Here is a 24,457-nt window from a genome sequence, read left to right on the forward strand (position 1 = left end):
TAAGAGTAAACTGGAAATTGATTCTGAATGATGAAATAGAAGGCAAGATCATTTCTGAAGACAAGAAAGTAGAACAGCTGAAAAAAATGGCTTTTTTGTGTTTAGGAAACTTGCAAATTGCAATTTGTCTGTAAGAGTTGCAGTAGTGTATGAACAACTGTGAAAGAGCTAAACTTTTAGGGTAAGAGCTCTATGATATTTGCATATAAAAAAGACTGGTGACATCTCAAACATTTCTTTTTTAACATATAATATAATCTCTTAAAATATCCCCAATGGGGGATACAGTGGCTCAGTGACTAAGACACTGAGCTTGTCGATCAGAAAGGTCAGCAGTTTGGTGGTTCGAATCCCTAGTGCTGTGTAATGGAGTGAGCTCCCGTTACTTGTCCCAGCTTCTGCCAACCAAGCAGTTCAAAAGCATGTAAAATACAAGTAGAATAATAGGGACCACCTTTGGTGAGAAGGTAACAGCGTTCCATGAACCTTCGGTGGTTAGTCATGCTGGCCAAACAACAACAGAGATGTCTTTGGACAGCGCTGGCTCTTCGGCTTGGAAACGGAGATCAGCATTGCCCTCTAGAGTCAGGAAGGACTAGCACATATGTGTGAGGGGAACCTTTACCTTTACCTTAATTTCCTAAATGAGTTCAAAACATTTTAAATTATTGTTATTGGCGGGGGAAAGCACCAGAATGAGATAATAGATAAAAGATATTGGACAAGAAAAGGGGGAGCCAGATTTTAGCCAATCACAAAATATTTTGGGCAATTTTGGGCCAGTCATTCTCTCTCAGTCCAACTATCTCACAGTGTTGCTGCTTTGAAATCAGAGATGTAAATGTACATCACCTTGAGGTCTTGAATGAAAAACAAGATACAAATCTACATTTTGTTTACTAATAACCAGTCTGGAATACCCAATTGACTAAAGAAGTAAAACGGAGCCAATTTTTTTAGATCTGCTTGTTCCCACTATGATTCTTATGCCAAATCTTTTCTGTCTCTGTGATCAAATTTGTTTTGGGTCATAGAAGACTTGATTTTCCCCACACCTATTTTGAAACAAACATCCAATTTATTCTTTTCCTTTAATGTGCTCTATGAAAACTTAGCCAGTTTGACTTCCATCACAACAGATAAAATAAATATAGATAACACATACGGAAGCTATCATTTGCTCAGCTGTCACATTTATTACTTTCCCCAACTTACTGCTAACTTGATGAAGTATTCAGTACCAGGAGAAAGGTCTTGTATAGTATAGTTCTGAAAAAGATTTGTAGAGTTATAAATTGCATCCCAAACTATAGAGTTTTTCTCTTTCTTGGCAATGTACAGAATATAGCTGTATACTGTTCCATTTACTTCCTTTGGAATATCCCACCTGAAAAAAACAACAACTTATAATTATACACCAATTAAAGAGAGCAGTGGGGAAATATATAATGTTTGCTTAGAGAGTGAAAGCTAATGTAGACATCAAGCAATTTAAGGCAAGTACTGAAGAACAAATAAAGCAACATAGAAAACTTTCAAATATCAAATTTGTAACAGGGGCCCAAATTATTTTGATATTGTGTTTAGACTGAAAATTATACTTCGATCATATCACAAAGACTTCTTCCTGTATTATTATTTGCACTGAGATTGTGGCAATATGTAGGTTATACTGATTACATAAAGACTAATGGAAAGTAACTTAGCAAATGGTAATTGTTAGGTAAGCTCCCCATTGGGAGAGTGAGTGGGTTCAGAGAAGCGTTGTGAGAGTTATGTTGGAAAACACACAAACCAGCATACAGAGACAATGCAGTTTAAATAGGCTTTTACTTTCGTGGAAATAGAGGAATCAGAGCCCATCAAACAGTCCAAGTCATACACGGATAAGACAGTCAGTCATCAATGTCTTTCAGTTAAGGGATAATCCAAATAACATAGTCCGGTATCATATAAACAGTTCAGTACTCAAACTTTGCTAGCAGTTGCAAAACTTACAAAAGCACTTTCTAACAGCCAGCTTCCAAAAAACATTCAGATCAGATCAGCCCAGCATCTAACAAACAGAGAGCTAACAGTCATTCTGGCTCCCTCTTATGTCCGATTGCGGAAAACAGCAACCAATCACATTTCACCGTATGATTTAAAGAAACAGGTATAGCATTGTTACATGATTTATATATTGCCAACCCAACCGTTGGATTATATTCCTAACAGTAATCAAAGATTTACAGAGCCACTATACTATTACTAATCATTTCTGTGCATTTAATTATAGTAAATGTGTGTCACAGAACTTATTTGTGATTTAATTCACTAGGATTCTTGCATAAATTGATACTATACATGTCACAGGTAGAAAAGGGACAAGGGCTTACATTCTTTAACCCTTTTTTATAGGGCTTGGTTTCCAGACTCTTCACCATCTTGGCATCTTTTTTGAATTTGCTTCAATTTGCCACTGATCTTTTGAATAATGGAACCCAGAATTAGACGTAGTTAACTGTAGTGCCCAGAATAAGAACTCAAGAGTAGAGCTATTACATTTGCCAAGATTGTCCCACTCCAGTACTCCTGAGGAAAAAAGGGTGAATTTTACTTAACTGTGCTTCTAGTGTTCTAGAATCCAAAATTATCAGATCTGGCACATCCACGTGAACTGGTGGGAGCTCCGTTGTAAGCACTGTGATCTGCGTACTGTTTTTGCAGCCAGCCATTGTGCAAGCAGAGATAAAAAACTGGTATGGTGTAAAAACTTTCAAATCTACAAAAGGGGACAATGGACATGAATATTAATTGGATTTAATAAAGCATTAGCAAATATCTATCTGCCACATCTCTACATTTTTTTCAAAAATTAAGACATTGTAAAAGTCAATTAGTTACCAATCATAAAAAATAGCTCCTAAATTATAGTGAAAAATATAATATAGAAAATGTAACCATACAAATTAACAACAAGAATATGTAGCTAAAATTATATTTTGGACATTATTGGGCTTCAGGTTTTAGTGACCAGCTCAACTGGTAATTGAGTAGACAGGGCATCTGTCTTTGTAGCCAGGTATTCTTGAGCCGAGGTGGCGCAGTGGTTAAATGCAGCACTGCAGGCTACTTCAGCTGACTGCAGTTCTGCAATTCGGCTGTTCAAATCTCACCAGCTCAGGGTTGACTCAGTCTTCCATCCTTCCGAGGTGGGTAAAATGAGGACCCGGATTGTTGTTGGGGGCAATATGCTGACTCTGTAAACCGCTTAGAGAGGGCTGAAAGCCCTATGAAGCGGTATATAAGTCTAACTGCTATTTCTATTGATACTAATTAGTCTGTAAACAAACTGATTGGTGCAGCTTGGTAAGGGTTGGTCTTTCACTGGCTCTTTGTGCTATTGATGCTAATTAGTCTGTAAACAAATTGATTGGTGCAGGTTGGTAAGGGTTGGTCTTTCACTGGCTCTTTGTGCCTGATTCTGATTGGTTGCTTTAGTGGTAGGGATTCTTGATTGGTTATTTGCTTGTGTAAATTGATTAGACCCTAATCAATTGCCTGTAGTCTTGGCTGTGTACTTGATATCATGGAAGAGAAAACACACCAAGACTTTTCCCCAGCATTGTTTTGAAGATACTTAATAGGAAATTTATCAATTTATAAATTTTGAAGGGTTGTGCACCACAACTTAGAGAGTTCAATGTAGCGAGCCCTTCTTCCCCGGTAATGGCTAGCCCTGCAGCTCCCATCATATCTGCCCCTCCCGGTCGTGCAGGCAGCACATGCCATTCGTTCTAGAATGGGAGAACGGGAGAACGGGAGACGGGAGGCGGGCCTGCCAGGATGGGAATGGCAGACCAACGTCTCCTGTTCTACATTTACCATCTCCCCGGCACAATCATCAATTGCTATTTTTTCCAATCAGTTTAAAGGTGATGTTGATAATATTTAAAATTGGGAATCAGAGTAGTTCCTTCTTAGTAGTAGTGTCTGACTCTTGTTTCTATTCATAATGCATCACAAACCTAATAACAATAACAAAAACAACAGCTTACTGCAACTGTTCATTTTAAATAAAAGCAAGATCAAAATAAGACCTTTATCTTTAGATACCAAATAAATTAACCAATTCCACCCTCCCTCAAAATATAACATGATAAATAAACTACGAAAACAGGGGACAGAGATGTTAACAGGTTTCAACAGCCCAGGTTGATTTCTACCAGCAATGAACTACACGAACCACACATTTAAATCAAACCAACATCAATTACTTGCCACATCTGATCCAATTTATACCGCTTGTCGGAAATTGACCTATTCAAGTGCTTCATAATGGATCAATTGCTTCAACAGATGCAGGTAGAAACATAAATCTAAATCCTGGTCTCTCCCCTAAAACTCTAAGGTTACTGTTTGTCAAGCCCTCCTGATTATGGCTTCTTGTTTTCCATTTGCTTGATTGGATTATTTGCATAAGAGCAAATGCAGGCAGTTGTGGACATGAAAAACAGATCATTCTACGATGCATTAGAAATGGTTCAGCAAAAAATATCTGGAGTTGCCTTGAAAAGAAAGGCAAATTGGGAGGTGGAAGTCTCATGGATTCATGTCAAATAAACTACAATTTACTCTAAAGATCACAAGTTATATGCTATTTAACAATTGATTTTATGCCTTTCTTGGAGAAATTTCATTGATTTCAATTTACAAAGTGAACCAATAAACAGACAATGATTTCCTTTTAACTTTCTACAGAAATTGAATATTTTATTATGTTATTACTCACACCCACATTAGTAAATTAAAATCCAGTCACTGCCCTTTTTAATCTGCAAGGTATCATATTTATCAATAGCATAGCTCATTCTATCTAAACAATTTAATATGATGACATGTTTCAGGCTTTAGTCCATACTGAAGATTTGGTTGTACACTTCCTATTTACTATTTACTTCTTTACAACCATATCTATCACTAAACTTGAAAAGTTTACATTCACTTTAATGTTAAGATGTAATGGATGCCACACATGGCAGTGAAGTATGATGGGACTAGCTGAATTCAAAAAAGCATTGGTGGCCTACCTACAAAGTTTTTAAGGAACTGCAAGTTCTTCTAAAATAGTTCTCATTTCCAACAACCTTTCCTATCTTTGCTGACAAAATGTTTTAGATAATAGAGCTAATAGCCATTGGATCTCCAGACCATTTAGGAATTTAAAAGTTAATGCTGCATTTCAAATTGGACCCAGAAATGAATTGGAAGTGAAATCAGAAAAGACTGTCATAATATGAACAACTATATATTCCCTGTCAATGCTCCTCTGGCTTACCTTTGATCGGCTAATTTCTGGCCTATTTTTTAGAGGCGGCATCACTACATACAATTTATGACTAAATGTAAAACCAAGCCTTGAAATCATCCCCAAACTCCAGACAGTTTGCAATAAGGAAACAAGAAACATATTCATATTAATATAACATAATTAACAGAGGCCAAAGCAACTTTAATGGGTAAAAAAAAATCTGTACTATACTTCTATATTCCAAATTCCCTATAGGAAATGTGAGTGTTTTTTAAGTTATTTCTGACAGAAATGTGAGGAATCTATGAATTTCAAGAGCAATAGATTCTAAATGGAAAGGATTCCCACAGATAGTTGTTCTGTATTCATTCTTTCTCTTCCTGTCATTTTTGCTCCTATTATATACAGTAGGGGATTCATAGGATCCCCTCACAGGCTTACTCAATGGGAAGAGTAGACAATACATTTCAATAATGGCTAACTGGATTATAAAAATTGTAATTGCTATGGTCAAAACCTATATGATCATAATTAGTATTTCAATTTAAGATGATAAAAAAGCTTTGTTCCATATGAGGGTTCTTAAAAATGTTGTATCCAAAAGAACATTTACAAACAATCTCATGGATTAATTCACTGAAGGAATTTCTAAGGTGCCTTGTCTTCTCCGTCTGCTGAGTAGACAAGACATCTACCAACAGTATCTCCATCTTATCCAGATGAAGTCTCAGTTATCTTGCTCTTTTTCAGCAATTAATATTGTTAGAGAACATCTACTCCGTCACTTGAATTTGAGAAAAATGAGAGACCACATTAATTCATTATCTCATCCCAAAACAAAATTAGAAAACCCTTTTCCAAATGGTTTAAAATTGATCTACACATTTTAAGAGGTAAATGCTTAGAAGATAACCAGGTTGAGTCTGAGGGAAGGGTCAAATGTGTCATAAGTCATGAGTCCCTGAATGCCTGCAAGAGAGCTAAGTCCAGCCCATCTAGAATTATTTCCTTATTTCCTACTAATTTATCTTAAGAGGCAGTTCGTCAGATTTTTATAGAGAGCTTAAGCTTGCAGTAAGTCATTATACACATTTGAACTGCCTGGATCTCCTGATTTCCCCAGTGCTTGACAAAATATTTAAAATATAATTGCAAAAATAATGGAAGTATCAGTCTTTTGATGTTCATAAAGTCAGGAAACAGTCTTAGCATATATTTTAATGTAGTTAGAGTATTATAGCATAATCTTGAAAGCATATCAAAGTTCATCTCCATTTTACCTAACACAATAAAGGCAGTTAGCTTGAGATTATTTCTCAAAACCTCAGTTATCTTTTCTGTAATAAACAAGCATTTCCCTCCTCCTTCTGTGATTGAAATCCACATTTCATCCTGCCATCACCATCACTCCCCCTTCCATGTGTGAAGATAAGCCAGGTAGCTAGTAAGTCTGAAATGGAACATTTACACAAGGCTTCCCTTCTCTTGTTGCCCAACAAGATTAATTGTAGAGACAATATGGCAGGAAGCAAGAAGGCTTTTTCCTGGTGATCATTGTCTAGTGAGTGTGGAGGTAATTCAAAGATATGCCACTTGTCTTGAGTTTTTCCTGTGGAAAACATTTACAAATGTTTTTACGAATGTAATTGTAAACAAATGTTTACAATTAATCTAGTTAACTATCCATGTCATGGATGTGGTAAGTGTGATTTCTGCAGTAGAAATGGAGGACTGAATACAAACTTCACGAAAAGCAAAGTTGACAACCATAGTGGAATGAAGATTCAGTGAGTAGACTAGCTTTGATAATTCCTTGCTGGACAAAGAGGGGATGAGATATTGATGAGTGTTCCAGGCACTTGCTCCTCATTGGAAAACTGTATAATAATGGTATCCCGTGGGTTTATAGCTCCAGGAGATGAGGGAATAAGCTTTGAAAGGAAGCTAAATTCACATATTTGCTTTTCTAATCATTTACACAATAGCTTGTTAAGTTTACTTTTTTATAAAAAAAAGTGTGTGGATATGGCAAAAAATAGCAAATATATTCTTTCTTCACATTGTTCTCTTTTAAAGCTAACTTTTAAAGACACATGAAATATTGCCTGTTAGCTGGGGTCTTGGATATAAATTTTAAGTTGATTATGTGTCACAAGTCAAAAGAGAAGTCATGATATTTCTTTCCAAAACACCAACAAAATCTGCATACTTTTCTGGCAAAGAATAAAGTTCAGAGAGTGGTACAAAAAGGAGAAAATGAAAAGTGTCAAATGCCTAAAAATAGTGCTGCTGACATTTTGGAGAGGAAAAGAAACTGCCAATTGTTTCCAATGAATATTAGGATTATGTGTCTCAAGTCGATCTACCCCAGCATAATTGGGACGTGGAAGGAACCAAGACTTCAGGATTGTTTATACTCCAGAGGAGTCATAAGATGCATCATGGGAACTGAATTGAGAGGTGTTTTGCTGTCAATTTCTCTCCACCTGCATAGGCTTTTCCAATAGTTGTGAAGCTAAGCCAAATTGATGCACCATAGTTACATCTAAAAAATTAGCATTCACCCAAGAGTCCAAATGAACCAAGAGTTCAATCTGCAAGCTTACAGAGGTGCAAAGGCTAATAGATATATTGTCTGGTTGCAGTTGCAATTGCCTAGTATAGGGTGTTCAAGTTCCCTTTAATTGTCCAAGGACTCCCTGTGGAGTTCTTAGAAGGGGAAAGTGCAAAATTTCCTGAAGGCAAAGTTTTAGAGTGGTCTGAGCATTTACTTACAAGGTCATACATTTCCATAGATGCAGTATTTCTAGCTGACTCTGAGCAAGAATACTACATGCCCTAGTGCACACCAGTAAAAACACAATCTGAAGTCTCCATTTCTCTAGTCTACATTGTAAAGAGAGCTCTCTTATTGCTCCATTTTACATGGATTCTACATCATTAGAATCCAAGAAGGCAATGGGGAGGGGAAAAAAGGAGATGAATAGGTGCAAATCCTGTTGCCTCAACTCATCCAAACTGCCATCAGTTATCATGCAAAGCTGAAAGGACTCCTCCAAATCTTACCTGTCTTACCAATTCATCTCTTATTTCATTGAAAAGTCCTTCCTGAAATTGGTCAAGCAGAGGAAAATCATTCCAAGACATAAAACTGGAAATCAATCATGTAGTCATAAATTCAGTGAATTCCTCCTGTCAGCTGTCAGATCTCCCAATTTGCAGCTGCTATTCTGGTTGAATAATCAAATGCAGCTCTAAATCTTTGCATAAAATTGTGATAGCTGATAGATAAATTGTGATAGTGATAGATAAATTGGTATCATTATTGTCAATGAGTAGAAATGCCCATTTGGCTGCTTCTTCTTTAAGTAGGCTTAGAACAAACACAACTTTGATCCCACCTGCAAGAAATTCTGCTGATCTGCCCACAATAAACAATTCATACTCTGTTGTGAAGATGAGGAATTGATCTTTTCTCTCCTCCCCACCCCATCCTCTCTGATAAACTACCAGGAGAACAGAACAGAATGAAGAGAAGAGAACAAGACTGGCTATGGAGCAACTTGCAGGGCTGTCCCAGATAAGATAAGAAGTCTGAAATGCTACGTTGTATAAGTTTGTTATTTCTATGGCTACCTGATATTAATGCTGAAATAATCATTCAGCCACTTATTCTGCAGTCAGTGGTGTCTCGAGGTTCTGTCTTGACATTGTGTTATCACATTCTAAGTCTAGAAGTCCTCTATAGTAAGAAAGTAGGGAGGTTTTCAAAATTGACATAAGCCCTTCAAGTTTGGCAAAATAAGCAGACAGGAATATCTAGGAATATTAGAATTTACTGTAATATGGTTACGTTATTAGAATAGAATGCTGAAAGTCCAGCCAAAACCCTATCTATGTCAATCTGTACCTAACAAAACAAGGCAGAATTGTTTTGAGTTTCTTTCTCTCACATTTACTTCTTTCTCAGAAGACAGATATTTCTGTAATGCCTCATCATCCTCTTCTCTTTTGCCTTGAGTCAACCCCCCCATTCCATCAAACAGAGTAATATCTTCACTGTTACTGCCACGAGAAACTACCATCTATAAATGCTTAGGGCAAAACAACTGCTGTATTAACAACTCAATATCCCAATCTACAAAATCCATCCAGATAGATAAAATGTCTGATGATATTAAAGACTACTTAAAGATGTAAACGAAGTCACATTATCTCCCTGTTGCTATATTAATAAACTCTATCCTCTAACATTATTCTAGTAAAAATCACTCCAAAGGTTTTTTAAAACATATTCTTCAATTGAGTTTAAAATAATGACATAAAAATTAGAAAACATAGAAAAATAAAAATACATGAATTGCCAAAGCAAAAGAAAAAAATACAGAATGTACTTTAATAATAATCACATTGTAACTATTTATATAGGTAAAATGATATATTATACCCTTTTTAATTGTGTCTCCCACCCCTTTTAATAAAAAAAAATCTACTCTAAAACAAAACCATAATGAAAGCATGGGGAGCCCATGGACTCAGATAATAATGAATTATAAATTCATGTGTTTGTTAATATTGACCACACTGGATGAGTCTGCTGGTAGTTGTACATCACTAAGATTTAGAAGGATGCACTTTATTCTTAGTAGGCTTTATTTTACAGTATGTGGAATTATCTGGCAATACTCCACTCAAAGGTCATTTTTTTAAGGAAGTAGATGTAGACAATTGGCATTTAGCTGTTGATGTCTTCAGATTATTGCTACTGCCATCTAGGTGAAAGGGTTTTATGGGCAATGTAACTTTTTTCAAGCAAAACAGGGAGGACAATATCAGAATCACAACTTTGTCTGTGAAGCCAACATAATTTACTAATTCTAAAGATGATGATTCTAATGTACAGTGAGTCTACTGAGGAATATTATATTACTATCAATTTGTCCAGCCAGGTGTCAGTGACATAAACAGTAAAATTGTGATTTTGAATCAATAAAAGTTACATGTTACTTAAGCATTTTTTTTCAAGTGATAATTTCAATTTTAGATAAGAGCTTTGTAAGAACACATCAAGAGGACACCTGGCTGGGGGAAAGAGCTTTAGGTGTATAAAATAATAATGTCCAATTCTGCATTCCTACTCCTCAGAATAAAACACACTGAGACTTACTCTTCTAAACAGATATGCACAGAATTATACTGTGAATCTTACAGTTTAGACATGCTTCCAAATCTCACAGAGGACAAAATGTTATCTCTCTTCTCTCTAATACACATATACAGACCAGAAGTGGTATTCAGCAGGTTCTGACCAGTTCTGGAGAACTGTTAGTGGAAATATTGAGTTGTTCAGAGAACCAGTAAATACCACCTTTGACTGGAACCACCCACATCTACTCTCTGTCTCTTGAGTCCCACTTGATTGGGAGGAAATGGAGATTTTACAGTATCCTTCCCCTGCCATGCTCACAAAGCCAAGCCATGCCCACAAAGCCACGCCCACAGAAACATTTTTGAATCCCACCATTGACACTCACACAAACTCTCACATAACATCATTATGCACAGCACAAATGAAGAAACCTCAGAAATCTGGTAAAAAAATCTACAGTAATATATAGATAAAATTTCAGGTCTTTCTTTATGATGTAATTGACTACTAAATAATAATGATATTAAAGTCTCACAAACATTGGGGGTTATTAACTACATTTATAATTTATAAACAAAAGATTGTGCAAAAGATTAAACAAGTGTAGGTTCCCTACAAAAATTCCCAAAAAGATGTCCAAAAGAAATATTTGATTTGTAAAACATAAAATACTTAACCTTTCCAGAAAAGAAGGTAAACTAGAAATACAATTGTGTACAAAATATACACAGACACATACAAAACAGTACAAGTGCAGGCATGCACCATTTTAGAACTTTATGAGAAATATGAAGTAATACAGTGAGAACGAGTAAGCATTAGAACAGCTTGCCTCCTGGAGTTGTGGATACAACTAAGTTTTCAAGAAAAAAAAAGATTGGACAGCCATTTGTCCAAGATGGTATGAGGACTCCCACCTTGGATAGAGAGTTGGACTAGAAGATCTCCAAAGCCCCTTCCAACCCCATGATTCTAAATGGTATAAAGGGTAAATAAATGGTTCAATAGCAGCATGTTTTGGAACTAAAGCTAACAATATATTGTAAATATTTAGAAGCTGATAGTAATTTAGTTGTGCATTCTTCTGAATTTATTTCTTTTAAAAAGATCTGTATTCCACTCACTGCTGTCCTGATGACACAGAGTAAGCCACAATATAGTTATTTAGTGTGTAAATATCCCTCCACATAAGGTTCCTCTATTGGCTCCAACTGTTAGCCTTATTTTTCAGCATTAAATCTGAATTTCCTTGCATGGCTGGTTTAAATGAGGTCATTACATTGCCATCCACGGTTTAATTAATATTTCTTTGCTTTCTCATTTCAATTAGTGAACAGTCAAACAGAGTGGCCCTGATCCTGATCTTATTTGCTAGCATAAAAAAGGGGGAATGCTATCACTAAAGGTTTCAAGCAGGATATTAATCATATAAAACAGCTAATTCAACTTTATCTTGGGTAAGAACTATTAGAAATCCTGTGCAGGGATAGCCATTCTGAACAATTATTTTATAATTCTGTTTCATCAGATTTATATCAGTATAAATGGAAATGTCCTGTAGTAAATCAGGAGCTAATTGCTGCAAATCTGATTCTTACATGTGGATCCAAAACCTGCTTGCTTGGAAGCATGTCGTATTGATTTAGGCAACCTGACAAATAAGTTCCTATGGGGCATTTACTGGCCAGCACTATAGAATTTTCTTGAGCATTTGACAAAACATATTAAAAAGGGAAAGATGAGGGCTTAATTGAAACAAAAGGCAATTTTGTATGCAGCAGTTTGTATTTGATAGTGCATCCCAATATAAAATATAGGCATATTTGATGAAACGTGAAGGATGTCAGATTTTAGTTCAAAATATTAAGACAATGTGTTTCTTTCCCCATCATCCTATCTTTTTTAGTAAAACTTGATAACTTTAACAGCAATTTGATAATTGGACTCATTTTCTAAAGCAGGGGTGTCAAACATGTGGGGTGGATGGGTCATGTAATGCTGCCATGATGACATGCGTTTGACAACCCTGGGCTCTTATGGGCTCTCACCATTATTCTTAATGTCCCTAGGTTTTGAGCAAGCAAAGCAAGTAGCAATTAATAGAATGAGGCACATGGAGTCCAAGAAGAACTAAATAGGTTGCTCCACATTAGGGACAGAATCAAACAGGGTATGTGGGAATCGGCAAATATCTAAATGACCTGATCTCCCCAAAACAAAGAATAGCTTTCTTCAGAGCCAGATTTAACATTCTTCGTTCAGCACTTCTCCACAGCAGGTATAAGAGAACACCTATAGCAGAAAGGTATATGTGGTAAAGGAGAAGTGGAAGATAATTCACATGTTCTATTACACTGCAAGCTATACAGAGCTTGTAGGGCTGCACATATTCTCTCCTTGTTGGAGAGATTGCCAGGGAGGGCAGACAATTTTTATCTAGGCTTTCTCCTCCAGGACATTAACCCAGTTACCACGTATGCAAAGTTCTATGCTGCTGTAATGTCCATAAGAAAAAACTTGGCCTCAGAAGTATAGTACCATTTGTACCAATTATCTGGACATACCTTTAACAATCTTTGAACCATTATGTTATTATCCACTTTTAATGTCAATACTTTTTAATTATATTTTAATGTTAGTATTTTTTAACATAATGTAAAAACTAATGTGTATTGCTGGTCTTTGACCGTAATTAAGATTTTACTTACTGACAACCCTGATCTAAAGAAATGGAGGTTTTCCCTTCACTTGATATGTTCAAGCAAAAGTTGGATGGTCAATAGTCAAGTCATATTTTAGATTTCTGCACAGAGCAAAGAAAGGAATGACTTGAAGACCTAAATTGTCCCTGTCGCCTCTATCATTCCATGACTAAGTAAATGCCTATTCCTCCTCCTAAGTCAAAGTTAAACACGTCTCTATTAAGTGTTTGTGTGTGAGAGAGACAGACAGACAGACACACACACACACACGCACACACGCACACACACAGAGGGAGGGAGAGGGAGAGAGAGAGAGAGTTAGAGCCAAACTCTACATGGCATAGTACAGGAGGGACAGAAATAGTAGCTTTGTTTTAATGTGTATGTCTTTCCTCAATACTACATGTCAGAATTTTGGAAAGCAGGTCCCATAATCCCAGAACACTAGAAACTATCAATAGTCACTCACAGAAAGAAAGTCACTTTGCAAATCTTCAAAGACATTCTCATTCCAATGATTGTTCTTTGTGATCCAAATTTTGGCACCGAAAATAGGCTGCCAGGTAATGTTAACTGCAAATGTACTAGAAAACCTAAATTAAGAGTAAATGACAGATGAAAGGATAGTGAAGCTGTAGTTCAATTTTTCATGCTTTCCCAGTGTAGAATTAAGTAACAGACAACCATGTTTCACAATTCCATTCTCAAGAATGCTTGAGGAAGTGCTCTTTTTACATAATTTTTAATGTCTCAAAGAATTAATATATTTTGCCTATTGCTTTATACAATATCTTGTCTCTTGCATAATTCAGATTCAAGTTATATATTCATCAGCTGAAAAACGAAAACTTTTAATAAATAATTGGTTCTGGGTAAAAGCAAACAGAGATAGAGAAGCTCTTTTTATTCCATTTACCTAATAACTTTGATTTTTAAAGCAGCCCCATGCTGAATATACAAAATAAATATCTCCTCTACCACTTCTTTCTTAAGGGGGAAAAACATTTTTAACAAAGAGGAAGGAGACACAAGGAGGACATGGGTGAAGCAGAGATGCAATCTTTGAAAGTTGGATGGTATACAATTATTATTGTTATTATATGCACAACAATGTTAAATTACAGCTTCTGGTTTAGCTGCTGTTGGCCTTCATGTAAATTGAGTTCTTCCTAAGAAGCTAGGCTGTATCGGTTTAGTACACAGTATCTGTGGGAGTGGTGGGTTCCTACTGATTCAACCATGGTCCTGAACTGGTTCGCTGTTTTTTGCACTGTGTTAGTGCAGTGCACACATGAGCGAACTGGTAGTACTGCCCGCTGGGACCCACCCTTGATCTGTGGATACAAGCAGTGTGGCCTTTTGTAATTGACATATGGACAATTTGTCAACACAGAGATTTTCTCCAAGATTTTTAGGTATAACATACAGTGGGCCGATAACTAGAGACCACCATGGCTAATTTATTCCATAATCTTTCAACGTTTATTTTCAGATTTTGATACTTTGTGATCTTTTCCAGTTCGTTGTCTTCTGTTCTATTGTTCTTTGGTATTGCCACTTCAATTATCCACACTTTCTTCTTTCAACCACAGTCAAGTCTGGTGTGTTGTGAGCCACAATTTTATCAATTTGTATTAGCAAATCCCACAACATTTAACCTGATCATTTTCAACTACTTTAGAGTTAAAGTAGGAATCAGGAAATCCCACATTTTAACCTGATCATTTTCAACTACCTCAACTCTATTTTCCCACCATATTTTCTTTACTTCCACATGATAATTTTTACAGTTATTCCAGGTGACTGTGTTATGTTATGGTTGATAATAGTTTGCATGATCTTCTTACACAAGCTGATAATATGATTTATTGTTTCTTCTGCTTCTTTGCACAGTCTGCATTTTTTTGGTCACGCCTTGAGTTTCTTTTTTTAAATGTTCCAGTTGTAAGCCATTGCCACGTTTTACCTTTACCTACTTCCCCCTTGTAGAAATTGTCCATGCAATGCTTTTCCCTGCCAGCATTCTGTTCTTGTTTTTATTACATTATTTCAATATTCATGTTTTTTTCATTCAGTACATTCAGTAACTTCCAATTTTTAACTTGCATCAATGATTGTTCTTCTCTGTTTTCTACACAATCAGCCAATGCATGTTTTTCTTCTTTGACAGTTTGATTTGAAACAAACCTCTATCTCTATTTCTGTAGGACAGGTATAATCTATCAGTATCACTACAGAGATTCAATGCATAATAAATACTCATCACTTTTCTTATTTTTTGGTCCAAACTGTTCAGTACAGGTTGCACCCAGTTAATAATTCCTATCACAGACATGGCCCAAGTATTGATGGTGTTGATGATGTGTCCATTATTGACTTTTATCTTTAGAAGTTTCTTCATTCTTTAAATGTATTCTTTAGTAATCACCTTTTTAACTTATCCATACTTGACATTATCCAGTGTAATGACATTATCCAGTGTAATGTAGAACTTGATGGTTTGGCCATTTGGCATTTCAATTCCATTACTATTTGTGATTTAACCTTGAATTGTTCAGAGAACAGCCTCTATTTATTTGATGTAGAGCAGAAAATGAGGGAGAGCTAGTTTGGTGTAGTAGTTAAGGCACCAGGTTATAAACCAGATGTTCTAGTCCTGCCTAAGATACTAAGGGAACTGGATGACTTTGAGCCAGTCACTCTCTGTCATCCCTAGGAAGAAGAGAAAAACTTCTGGGGAAAAAACTTGCCAAGAAAACCAGAGCAATTTATCCAGGAAGTCCTAGAAGTAAATACTGAATTGAAGGCAGATAAACACACACAGACACAGAGACACAGACACACACACACAGAGAGAGAGAAAATTAATGAAGCTTTGCTACTAAAAGAAGAAATGTATGCAAAAAAGTAAGACTTCAAGCTAGATATTTCCTAGAGTTAGTAAGGTTAGTTCAAACTGAACTTGAATTAAACCTCACCTTATTTAAAACAGTGATAGAGAGTATTTTTACTGTATGACTTGAATTCTGCATGCATTGAGGATTGCTTCCATCCCCACTGGCCTGGATCAAATGAAAGTAGTAGAAAATAGTACACTTACTATAAGAACTCTTCCATAGCAGGAGACAAAAAAATAAAATAAAAATCTAAGCCTCCCATTTACCATGTGTGAAAGAGCAAGGTGATCAAGACCAAGCTATGCAGTCTCTGTGTATGTGGGAGCTAGGTTGCATCTTTAATTTGTACTTCAATCAGCAACAAACCTCACTAACTTGAACTTTTTCTTTTACTGCTTCCATTTTGTTACATTCCTGTCAATACTAGCGCCGTAGATATGGGACTATTTGCATCTTACTTTTGTAGTCATAAGCAATTTTTTTTTCTTTTATTAAATATCATACGGAGAAGATTTAACTTTAAAAAAACCCATGCTGTATTGTACCTATTATTTTAGGACAAATAGTTACTTTCTGTTTACTTTGCTTTGCATCCCTCCTGTGCAGCTTACCCATGAGCCAGGGAGAACAAGTTTAATTTATCATTAGCAGTTTATGTGCCCTTTAATTGGAATCTATGTGCTAGCCCAGGCAAATTGTCTATGTAGCCTCCTCTGAAATATCTGCATACCTTAAATGGCATGATAGCTTGTTGAAAGGAGGCAGACAATTTACATTCTACTGGTGTGTTATAAATAAATTATAAGAACAGATTAGAATTATGCATTTACGCCTACTAGTGAGTGTGAGATGCATAATTCACAAGTGGTGAACCCTTAAGAGACTCCTGAATTCCCCAATCACAAGCATGCTGATGAAGGTATATTTTTCAATTCCCACTGTTCTCTGCTTTTGTTATTTTCATACCTTCCCTGGCTACTAAGTTAGGACCTTCCTGATTATTTATTATCCATTAAAGCTTAGCTGAATAGTGTCTCCTTTTTTAGATCAAAGGTTATTTATTTTTTAAAAAGCTTTAAATATCTCTTTTCAATAGTTATATTCAATAGCCAATATTTCAGTTTTGAAAGCAACAAATGAGATTGATTTGTTTCCAGGCTTTTTAAAATTAATAATAAGAGCCATGATGGCACAATGGTTAGAATGCAGTACTGCAGGGCTAACTCACTGCTCATTCCAGAAGTTCGATTCTGAGTAGCTCAAGGTTGACTCAGCCTTCCATCTTTCCGTGATTGGTAAAATGTAGACCCAGATTGTTGGGGGAAATATGCTGATGCTGTAAACTACTTAGAGAGGGCTGTAAATCACTGTGAAGCTATATATAAGTCTAAGTGTTATTGCTAATGTATTAAAATGCATATATGAATGGTGCATATGTGTATGTAAGTTATATTCCATTCTGTATAAATATATTTAGAACAATTCTACTAAAATTAATTAAATTTGCATTAGTTGTAACTAATTTTCATTCTATTGCTTTCATTAGACCTACTTTAAATAAGATTCCTGGGTTTCAACTGCTATTAAAAAGTTGCAAATGTTTTTAATTTCAGATCAGTGAAATGTATTTTTTAGTATTGGTGCTTTTCAGTATTTGCATACATACATTAAAAAGAATCCTACTCACGCCCTGTATGGAGTAGCAATGGCATGTATCATCTTTCTCAATCTCAAATCCTTGACCAAAGGTTTGAGAATTTGAGAGTTCTGCCAGCTGTTCCTTGCATTGCACTCTTCTGAACAGAAAATTCTGAAGTTGTTCCCGAGATCTGTTGAAGTCACTCTCCCAGCTTAAGAGTCATAACCTCAAGCGTTCCTACCACTATGGACATGCTGGCTTTTATTTATCACATACTCTTTAGTTCCTCCTACAGACCCTGATATTGCTTTAGCTTCTCATACTTCTTTTTGCTGATTCTGTTGTTACGTGGCATCTCTGCAACTATCACAATCACTGTCTTCTGGTCCTTGTCTATTACCATGACACCCACTTTAGTGGCCACTATCTGCCTATCTATCTAGAAGTCCTACAGGAACTTATCCCCATTATTCTCCACAGTCTTCTGTGTTATCTCTCATGTAGCTAGGTCTAACCCATACACTGTGTAGAGGTTATATACAGTGCCAGCTATTTGGTTGTGTCATTCAGTGTATTCTATCCCTTCTATATCTTATACCCTTCCACTATGTGTTCAATGAAGAGTCCTGTCTAGTATGGTAGACCTCTGCTTCTTCAGATCTGTTGCTAGATGTCTGTTCTTGAGCTGTTATGATCAGTGCCTCAGTGTTGTCCTTTAGTCCAGCCTTGTCCAGTAACTGGTAAGATTTCTCAATGTCAGCCATCTCGGCTATCTATATATCCCATGCATGGTATTGGCACTTCCTCTGCTTCACCTTCCTCTAATGTGTGTTGTTCCCTCAGACATTTTCTCAGCAGTTCATCTTTAGGTGTCATCTTAATGATATAGTCTTGAATGTACTGGATGTCATTCAGGACAGTGGGCTTGAAACTCACCAGATTCCACCAACTCCTTTTCTAGGTGGTGTATAGTCTCTTGGAGTTGGATGCAGGGTGGGAGCCTCTATGAATTGGGAGGACCATTTAGGTCCTCATATCAACAGCCTTATGTCCTTTTGGTCAGCTCTCTATACCAGCAGAGTATCTGGTGATAGGCATGGCATAAGTGTTGATGGAGTGGATGTTGCCTATTCCATTGATATGGCTCTTCGGGATTTATATTACCCTTTGGTGATACTTGGATGTTATTGTCTTCCATGTGATTATATTTATATTTCTATAGTCCATGACATCCCAGCGTCCTCATAGTGAATCTGTGTCAGCTAGATCAACAAGTCCATGTCTCATTCATTCTTATCATACATCTTGGTATCCTCCATGCAGAGGACATGGCTGATGGTAAGTCCACTGTTGAACTTACTGTATATCATATGACCAAGGAGATTCAAGTTTGTACAGGATAGCAACAGGGATAATGCATCACCTTGATATGTGCTAAATTAGATGGCCTCTTCTGCATGCTATTTTGCATTGATTTCCAATGATTTTTTCTACAGTTCCTATTCTTTCCAGAGTTCCTGAGGAAGGTTCTTGATGTCGTCTTGACTTTGTATAATACCGGGTATTCACATATCCATGTGTGTGTTCATTGTTCATAAGCTTTCTTGTAGTCAATTCAGGCTGTATTCATATTGGTCTGTCTAGACTTTGAAATTTGGATGACTCCTCTATCTATGAGTGACTAGTGTTTGGAGCATCTTATTTTTCTAAAGTCTTTTTCAGTTGTGTTCATGTACTGGTCCTGTAGCTTGGTGGCTATAATGCCTGATGCCTTCTACAAAGTATAGTAGATTTTTTTTGTTTATTATGCAAGTTTATAATAAATAAACTGTATAATTCAATCCAGTTATTCAATTGCTTTGACAAAGTTTTCTGACAAATGAGACATTCAATTAGCTGCCTCATTATATCAAAACATGCTCATTCTCAGAATAAGATTAGAATTCAAACCAAAATATTAAAATATTAGTTGTGGACTGAAATCATGTCCCCCATCCATTTTAGCAAGAAAGTTACATTAAAAGCTAGATGAATCTGCATTATATTTAATATCTTACTGAAAGCATTTTACTCTGGAAGAGGTTCAAGAATGAGCTCAGTTGCATGAGGTTATAGCTATAACTGAGTTGAGTTATGTGCCAAACCATCCAGGTGAGTTTCACTTTTGCTGACTGAAATCCAGCCTGGGTTGTGACAGGAAAGGAAGAAGAGTTTTAATCAACAAGATGGCTTGGGAATCTTTTTGTTTTGACAGCCATGCTAGAATTGTAATTATTAATGTGAATTCTACAGAATATTCCCCAGGGCAGCCACCTTAAAGACATCAATTTCTTATAGATTTTCTCTATATTTTACAGCTTGTTTCCAACAATGAATTGGTACCCATATTGGTAGACTGCCACATTGTAAACTTTCTAATAACAGTTTCTTTCCAACTTTACAGCTAACCCAGGTCTCACTGTTTTCTTTCAGAAAGATTGATTGTTCATTTTTTCTCAATAGATGTCATATTTTATTGAACACTGTTCAGCTCCAACTTCCTATTTGTAAGAGTTACACATAAGGGGTCCAGGGTGCTTTCTGAGCTTGCTTGTTTTCTTGCAGATCTTTCATTACACAAACAAGGCAACATCAGCAGTGCTAGTGATGTCACCTAATTTGGATAATGAAACGTCTGCAAGAAAACAAGCACGCTCAGAAAGCACGAAAGACCCCTCATGTCAACCCTGAGCTACAAATATTCTCCTTTATTAGTTATACATAAAACCAAAAATAGTTCCGTTCTGCATAGATTGAGGCTCTTTATGTCAATTAATAATGTAAGGAAAAATTACTGTCTGATTTTGAATTAGCAGTATTGATTCTGGCCAACAAAACAGGAAGTGTTGAAAACAATTTCATCCCTGAAAAAGAAAATATAACTTAATGCTTAATAGAATGAAAGAAAATTGTTTGAATAAACTAAAATCTGATGGTATGCTTTATTCTATCCATTTAGTTAAATTATTTTTTTGGTAAAAAGAAACTGAATACTATGATATATTCTGGTAAACAGAAGTTTGATGGATTTTTAGAATTATCTTTAATCAAAAACGTTTACATAACAGTATTTCTATTGTAAAATAAAATTACTGCCATTTAGAAGTTACTGGCAATCTTGATTTATTAAAAATGACAACTTTCAATTGCAAATGAACTAGGAAAATCAAGATTTATCAGGTATCATTAAGCCCTTATATAATGCTGCATATTTTTATAACAACCTATTCAGAATGTCAATAGTATATCGCAGATGAGGAAACCAGAAGTTGAAATTTGTAAAAACATCATTATCAAATAATAATGTACTTAATGAATGTCATTCTCTGCTTATCTAAATATATATTAAGATGGAGGATGAAAAGGGTTTGCGAAGAGTTTCAGAATTTAATCTCTCATCCTCATTCTTACCCCACTCTTAAGGGCTCTCTATAGTTGAAGTCTCCTGACGTCAAAGTGCCAGTTCTGAAAATCAATGGAGAAGTGGGAGCCAGGGGAGACATGGTCACAAGGTCCTACTTTGGTGCTTAGGACTGTACAAAAAAGAAAATCCCACCTATTTTTAACCAGATATGTATAGCATTGTGCTAAAAAACCTGAAACGTCTACATTGCTAGTTTGGTTATATTACAACCGCATTCTTTCACAGGAGGGAAATTTGAAAGCATTATGGTTTTCTTAAAGTGTAAGCATTATATTCTAAATTTATCTGCTGCCCATCTTGTCATAGGCAAATCTGCATAGAGAAGAAGCAAGACTCTAACTTGTGAGAAGACCGAAGTGGCAGTGGGAACTGGAGGGAGCAACAAGCAGAGCATTGAATATCTCAGGGGGTGAAAGGAGGCCTTGGGAGGCTGAGGCAGGTGGGCTTGTGCCTGCACTGTGCCCCCCAGGGTCTCCCCCATCCCTTAGGCACTCCATGCTCCACTTAACAGAATAACAGTGTTGGAAGGGACCTTGCAGGTCTTCTATTCCAACCCTCTTCTCAAGCAGGAAACCCTACACTAGTGATGGCGAACCTTTTAGACACCGAGTGCCCAAACCGTTTGCGCACACATGCCCAAAATGAAAGGTGAAATTGCACAGCCGTGTGCATGTGTGGACATGCATGGGCATGCACATGCATGGAAATGCACACATGCACAGCCGAGATCCGAAGACCAGCTAGCTGACTGGCAGGAACAGGATCTCAACACTGGCAGGTGGCAAGAGGTAAGATCTTTTTGTGAGCTTCTGCTTTGTCATTTGCAGGAAACAGAAGCTCACAAAAGAAACACCACGGAGATCTGACCTAGGGCAACAGCGCACATGCCAGCATAGGGGGCTCTGTGTGTCACCTCTGGCATGCGTGCCATAGGTTCACCATCATGGCCCTATACCATTTCAGACAAATGGTTTTCTAATCTCTTCCTAAAAACCCTCCTTTGTTAACAATCTGTGCGTTCATTGAACAATTGTATTGGGTAGAGCCGGGATGAGGGGGTTGACCAGTGATGTAATTCGCTTAATCATTATCCTGACTTTTGACCATAACAGGCAGGCACCATCACAGTTGTAACTCAGTGATTACCTATGTTTGAAATCTTTTATCAGTGTTGAAATATCTTGCTGAAATAATCTGCTAAAATAATAATTTTTCAAGATCGTAGTTAATCTTGTTGCAGATCCTAAAGTCAAAATCATGTACACTTTTTAAAGGCTTTAATTATGGCCTGGACTTAATGGGTTCAGGATAATATTTGGATAATCTTTGAAAGATTTTGCCCTTTGTAACCTTTCAGGGTTACATAGCTTTCCTACCTTTATTGCACAGGATAAGAAGACAATTTCAATTAATGATTATATTCATAAAGGGTTTTTTTTTTAAAAAAATCCACCTGTGATTATTATCTTGAATAGGTTGTCTCTATAGGTTTTTGTGAAAATTTATAATTGTGATTTAGAAAAAGGGGCATACAAATAATGATGGAATAGTATATGTATAATTATGTATTATATTAAGAGCAAATCGCCATGCAACTTGTAAAAGATTCCATATTTGGAATCATTAGGAAGAATCTAAAAGCCTTGAAAAACATCTATGGTAAAACCACATTGCTGTGCATTGGTCAACACAACTTAAGAAGGATATTACAACAAAAGATACAAAAATGCTTAGAGGTAAGCAAAGATACTGTAGATAAAATCATGCAGGGTAAACTCCTGTGAAAATTTTGCCAAGAATATTGCAGTAAGTAATAGTTTAGGCCAGTGTTGGCTAAACCTTTTGACCTCGTGTGCCCACACCCATAATGCAATGTGTGCATGACACTCCCCTATGCACCCTGCCCTTCTGTGCATGCACTATGACCCCCTTCTCCCTGTTTTGGGCCTAGCAGCCCCTCCCCTGTGCTTGCACATGTGACTCCTGCAGGCACCCCTCCCCCCAAGCATGGCAGAGACCCAAAAATCAGCTTGCCGGCAGGAGGCACACACGCATGCTCGGTGGAGTTGAGCTGGGATAACACCTCGCATGCCTGCAGAGAGGGCTCCGCGTGCCACCTGTGGCATGTGTGCAATAGGTTCGCAATCACGGGTCTAGGCAATCATCAGGAGTGTGACTTGAAGGTGCATACACACGCACATACACAAACACACAACTATAAATATTTTCAAGTTAGAACAAGCTCAAAGGAAGATTAATATTGGCATCTGAGTATGCCTCATGAAGGCAGGCTGAAGGAATTTAATATATTTAGTTTGAAGAATAGATGACTGAAGGCAATTGTAATGTCAATGTCCAGATAAAAGAATAAGAGAGGGCAGGTGGTTAGGGAATATTTTCCACTACCACATAAATAAGGATCAGGAATAATGGTTACACTTTGCAGCCCACCATCCCCAACCCTCACTTCCATTTAAATGTAAGTAAAAACTTCCTATTAGTGAGATGTGATTAACAGTGGAATTGAAGTTGCTAGTTCTTCATTCCTGGGAGGTTTTTAAGGCAGCCATTTCATAAGGATGCGTTCATTATTTTCCCCAACATATTGCAGTCGGTCAGACTAGATAATCCTCCAAGTCCCTTTCCCAGTTCTAGGATTCTTATCTAATCACATCATATCAAGCTTCCTACTAGCTTCTGCTGAGTTTCAGTTAGTGAACCTGACCAATTAAAAAAAAAACCTTACATTCAAAATCCCCTGGTTGTCCCTCCCAAAACAGCACCATCATAAACTAAATTTCCACAGTAGGGCAATTCTTAATATTTTATGAAGTAACATTTCCTGTGTTAAATTGATTCACATGATCCTAGAAATACTGTAAGCGGCAAATACATTAATGTAGAACTTTGTATGGACGAATGGCAGTATAAAATTCAGCTAAAAAACTTTATTTGAATGATGCCAGCGGTCTAAAGGAGCACATTATGGATATTACAAAAACGGTGACCTATATAGCACGATAATTATTGTTGCTTCGCTGTTAACCCCTGGGCTGTAACTGAGCATTACAGGTGTATCACATCAAATGCACCAGCTGCACTAGGGATTCTACCTGGTCCAGGATGGTAATGAATTATGGCAACATAACCAGCAGATGTAGGAGACCCCCAAAAGCAATGCAGTTTATTACTGGCCTCAGATTTAACATTTAACAGTATTCTCCTGCGAGGCATAGGAGGAATAATATTACACATTATGTGGAAGTTTCCACTTACTGCTGAAGGACACAAATCACCCTTGAAGCCATTGGAAA

At 36.7% G+C, this 24,457-nt stretch overlaps 1 protein-coding gene across 1 annotated transcript in view; it reads right to left on the bottom strand.

Annotated features, from left to right (window-relative positions):
* The window catches only part of USH2A (usherin), a 461,429-nt gene that overhangs the window by 244,403 nt on the left and 192,569 nt on the right, over nt 1-24,457 (bottom strand). The window contains exons 30-31 of the mRNA XM_087718552.1: nt 2,605-2,764; nt 1,216-1,387 (exon numbers count right to left, since the gene is read on the bottom strand). Coding sequence (XP_087574678.1) covers nt 1,216-1,387; nt 2,605-2,764 — 332 coding nt within the window. The remainder of the gene's footprint in view (nt 1-1,215; nt 1,388-2,604; nt 2,765-24,457) is intronic.

The sequence above is a fragment of the Thamnophis sirtalis genome, unplaced genomic scaffold (genome assembly GCF_051295495.1).
Source record: "Thamnophis sirtalis isolate CommonGarterSnake01/CBP01778 unplaced genomic scaffold, rThaSir2_p1.2 scaffold_6, whole genome shotgun sequence".
NCBI classification, from domain to species: Eukaryota; Metazoa; Chordata; class Lepidosauria; order Squamata; family Natricidae; genus Thamnophis; species Thamnophis sirtalis.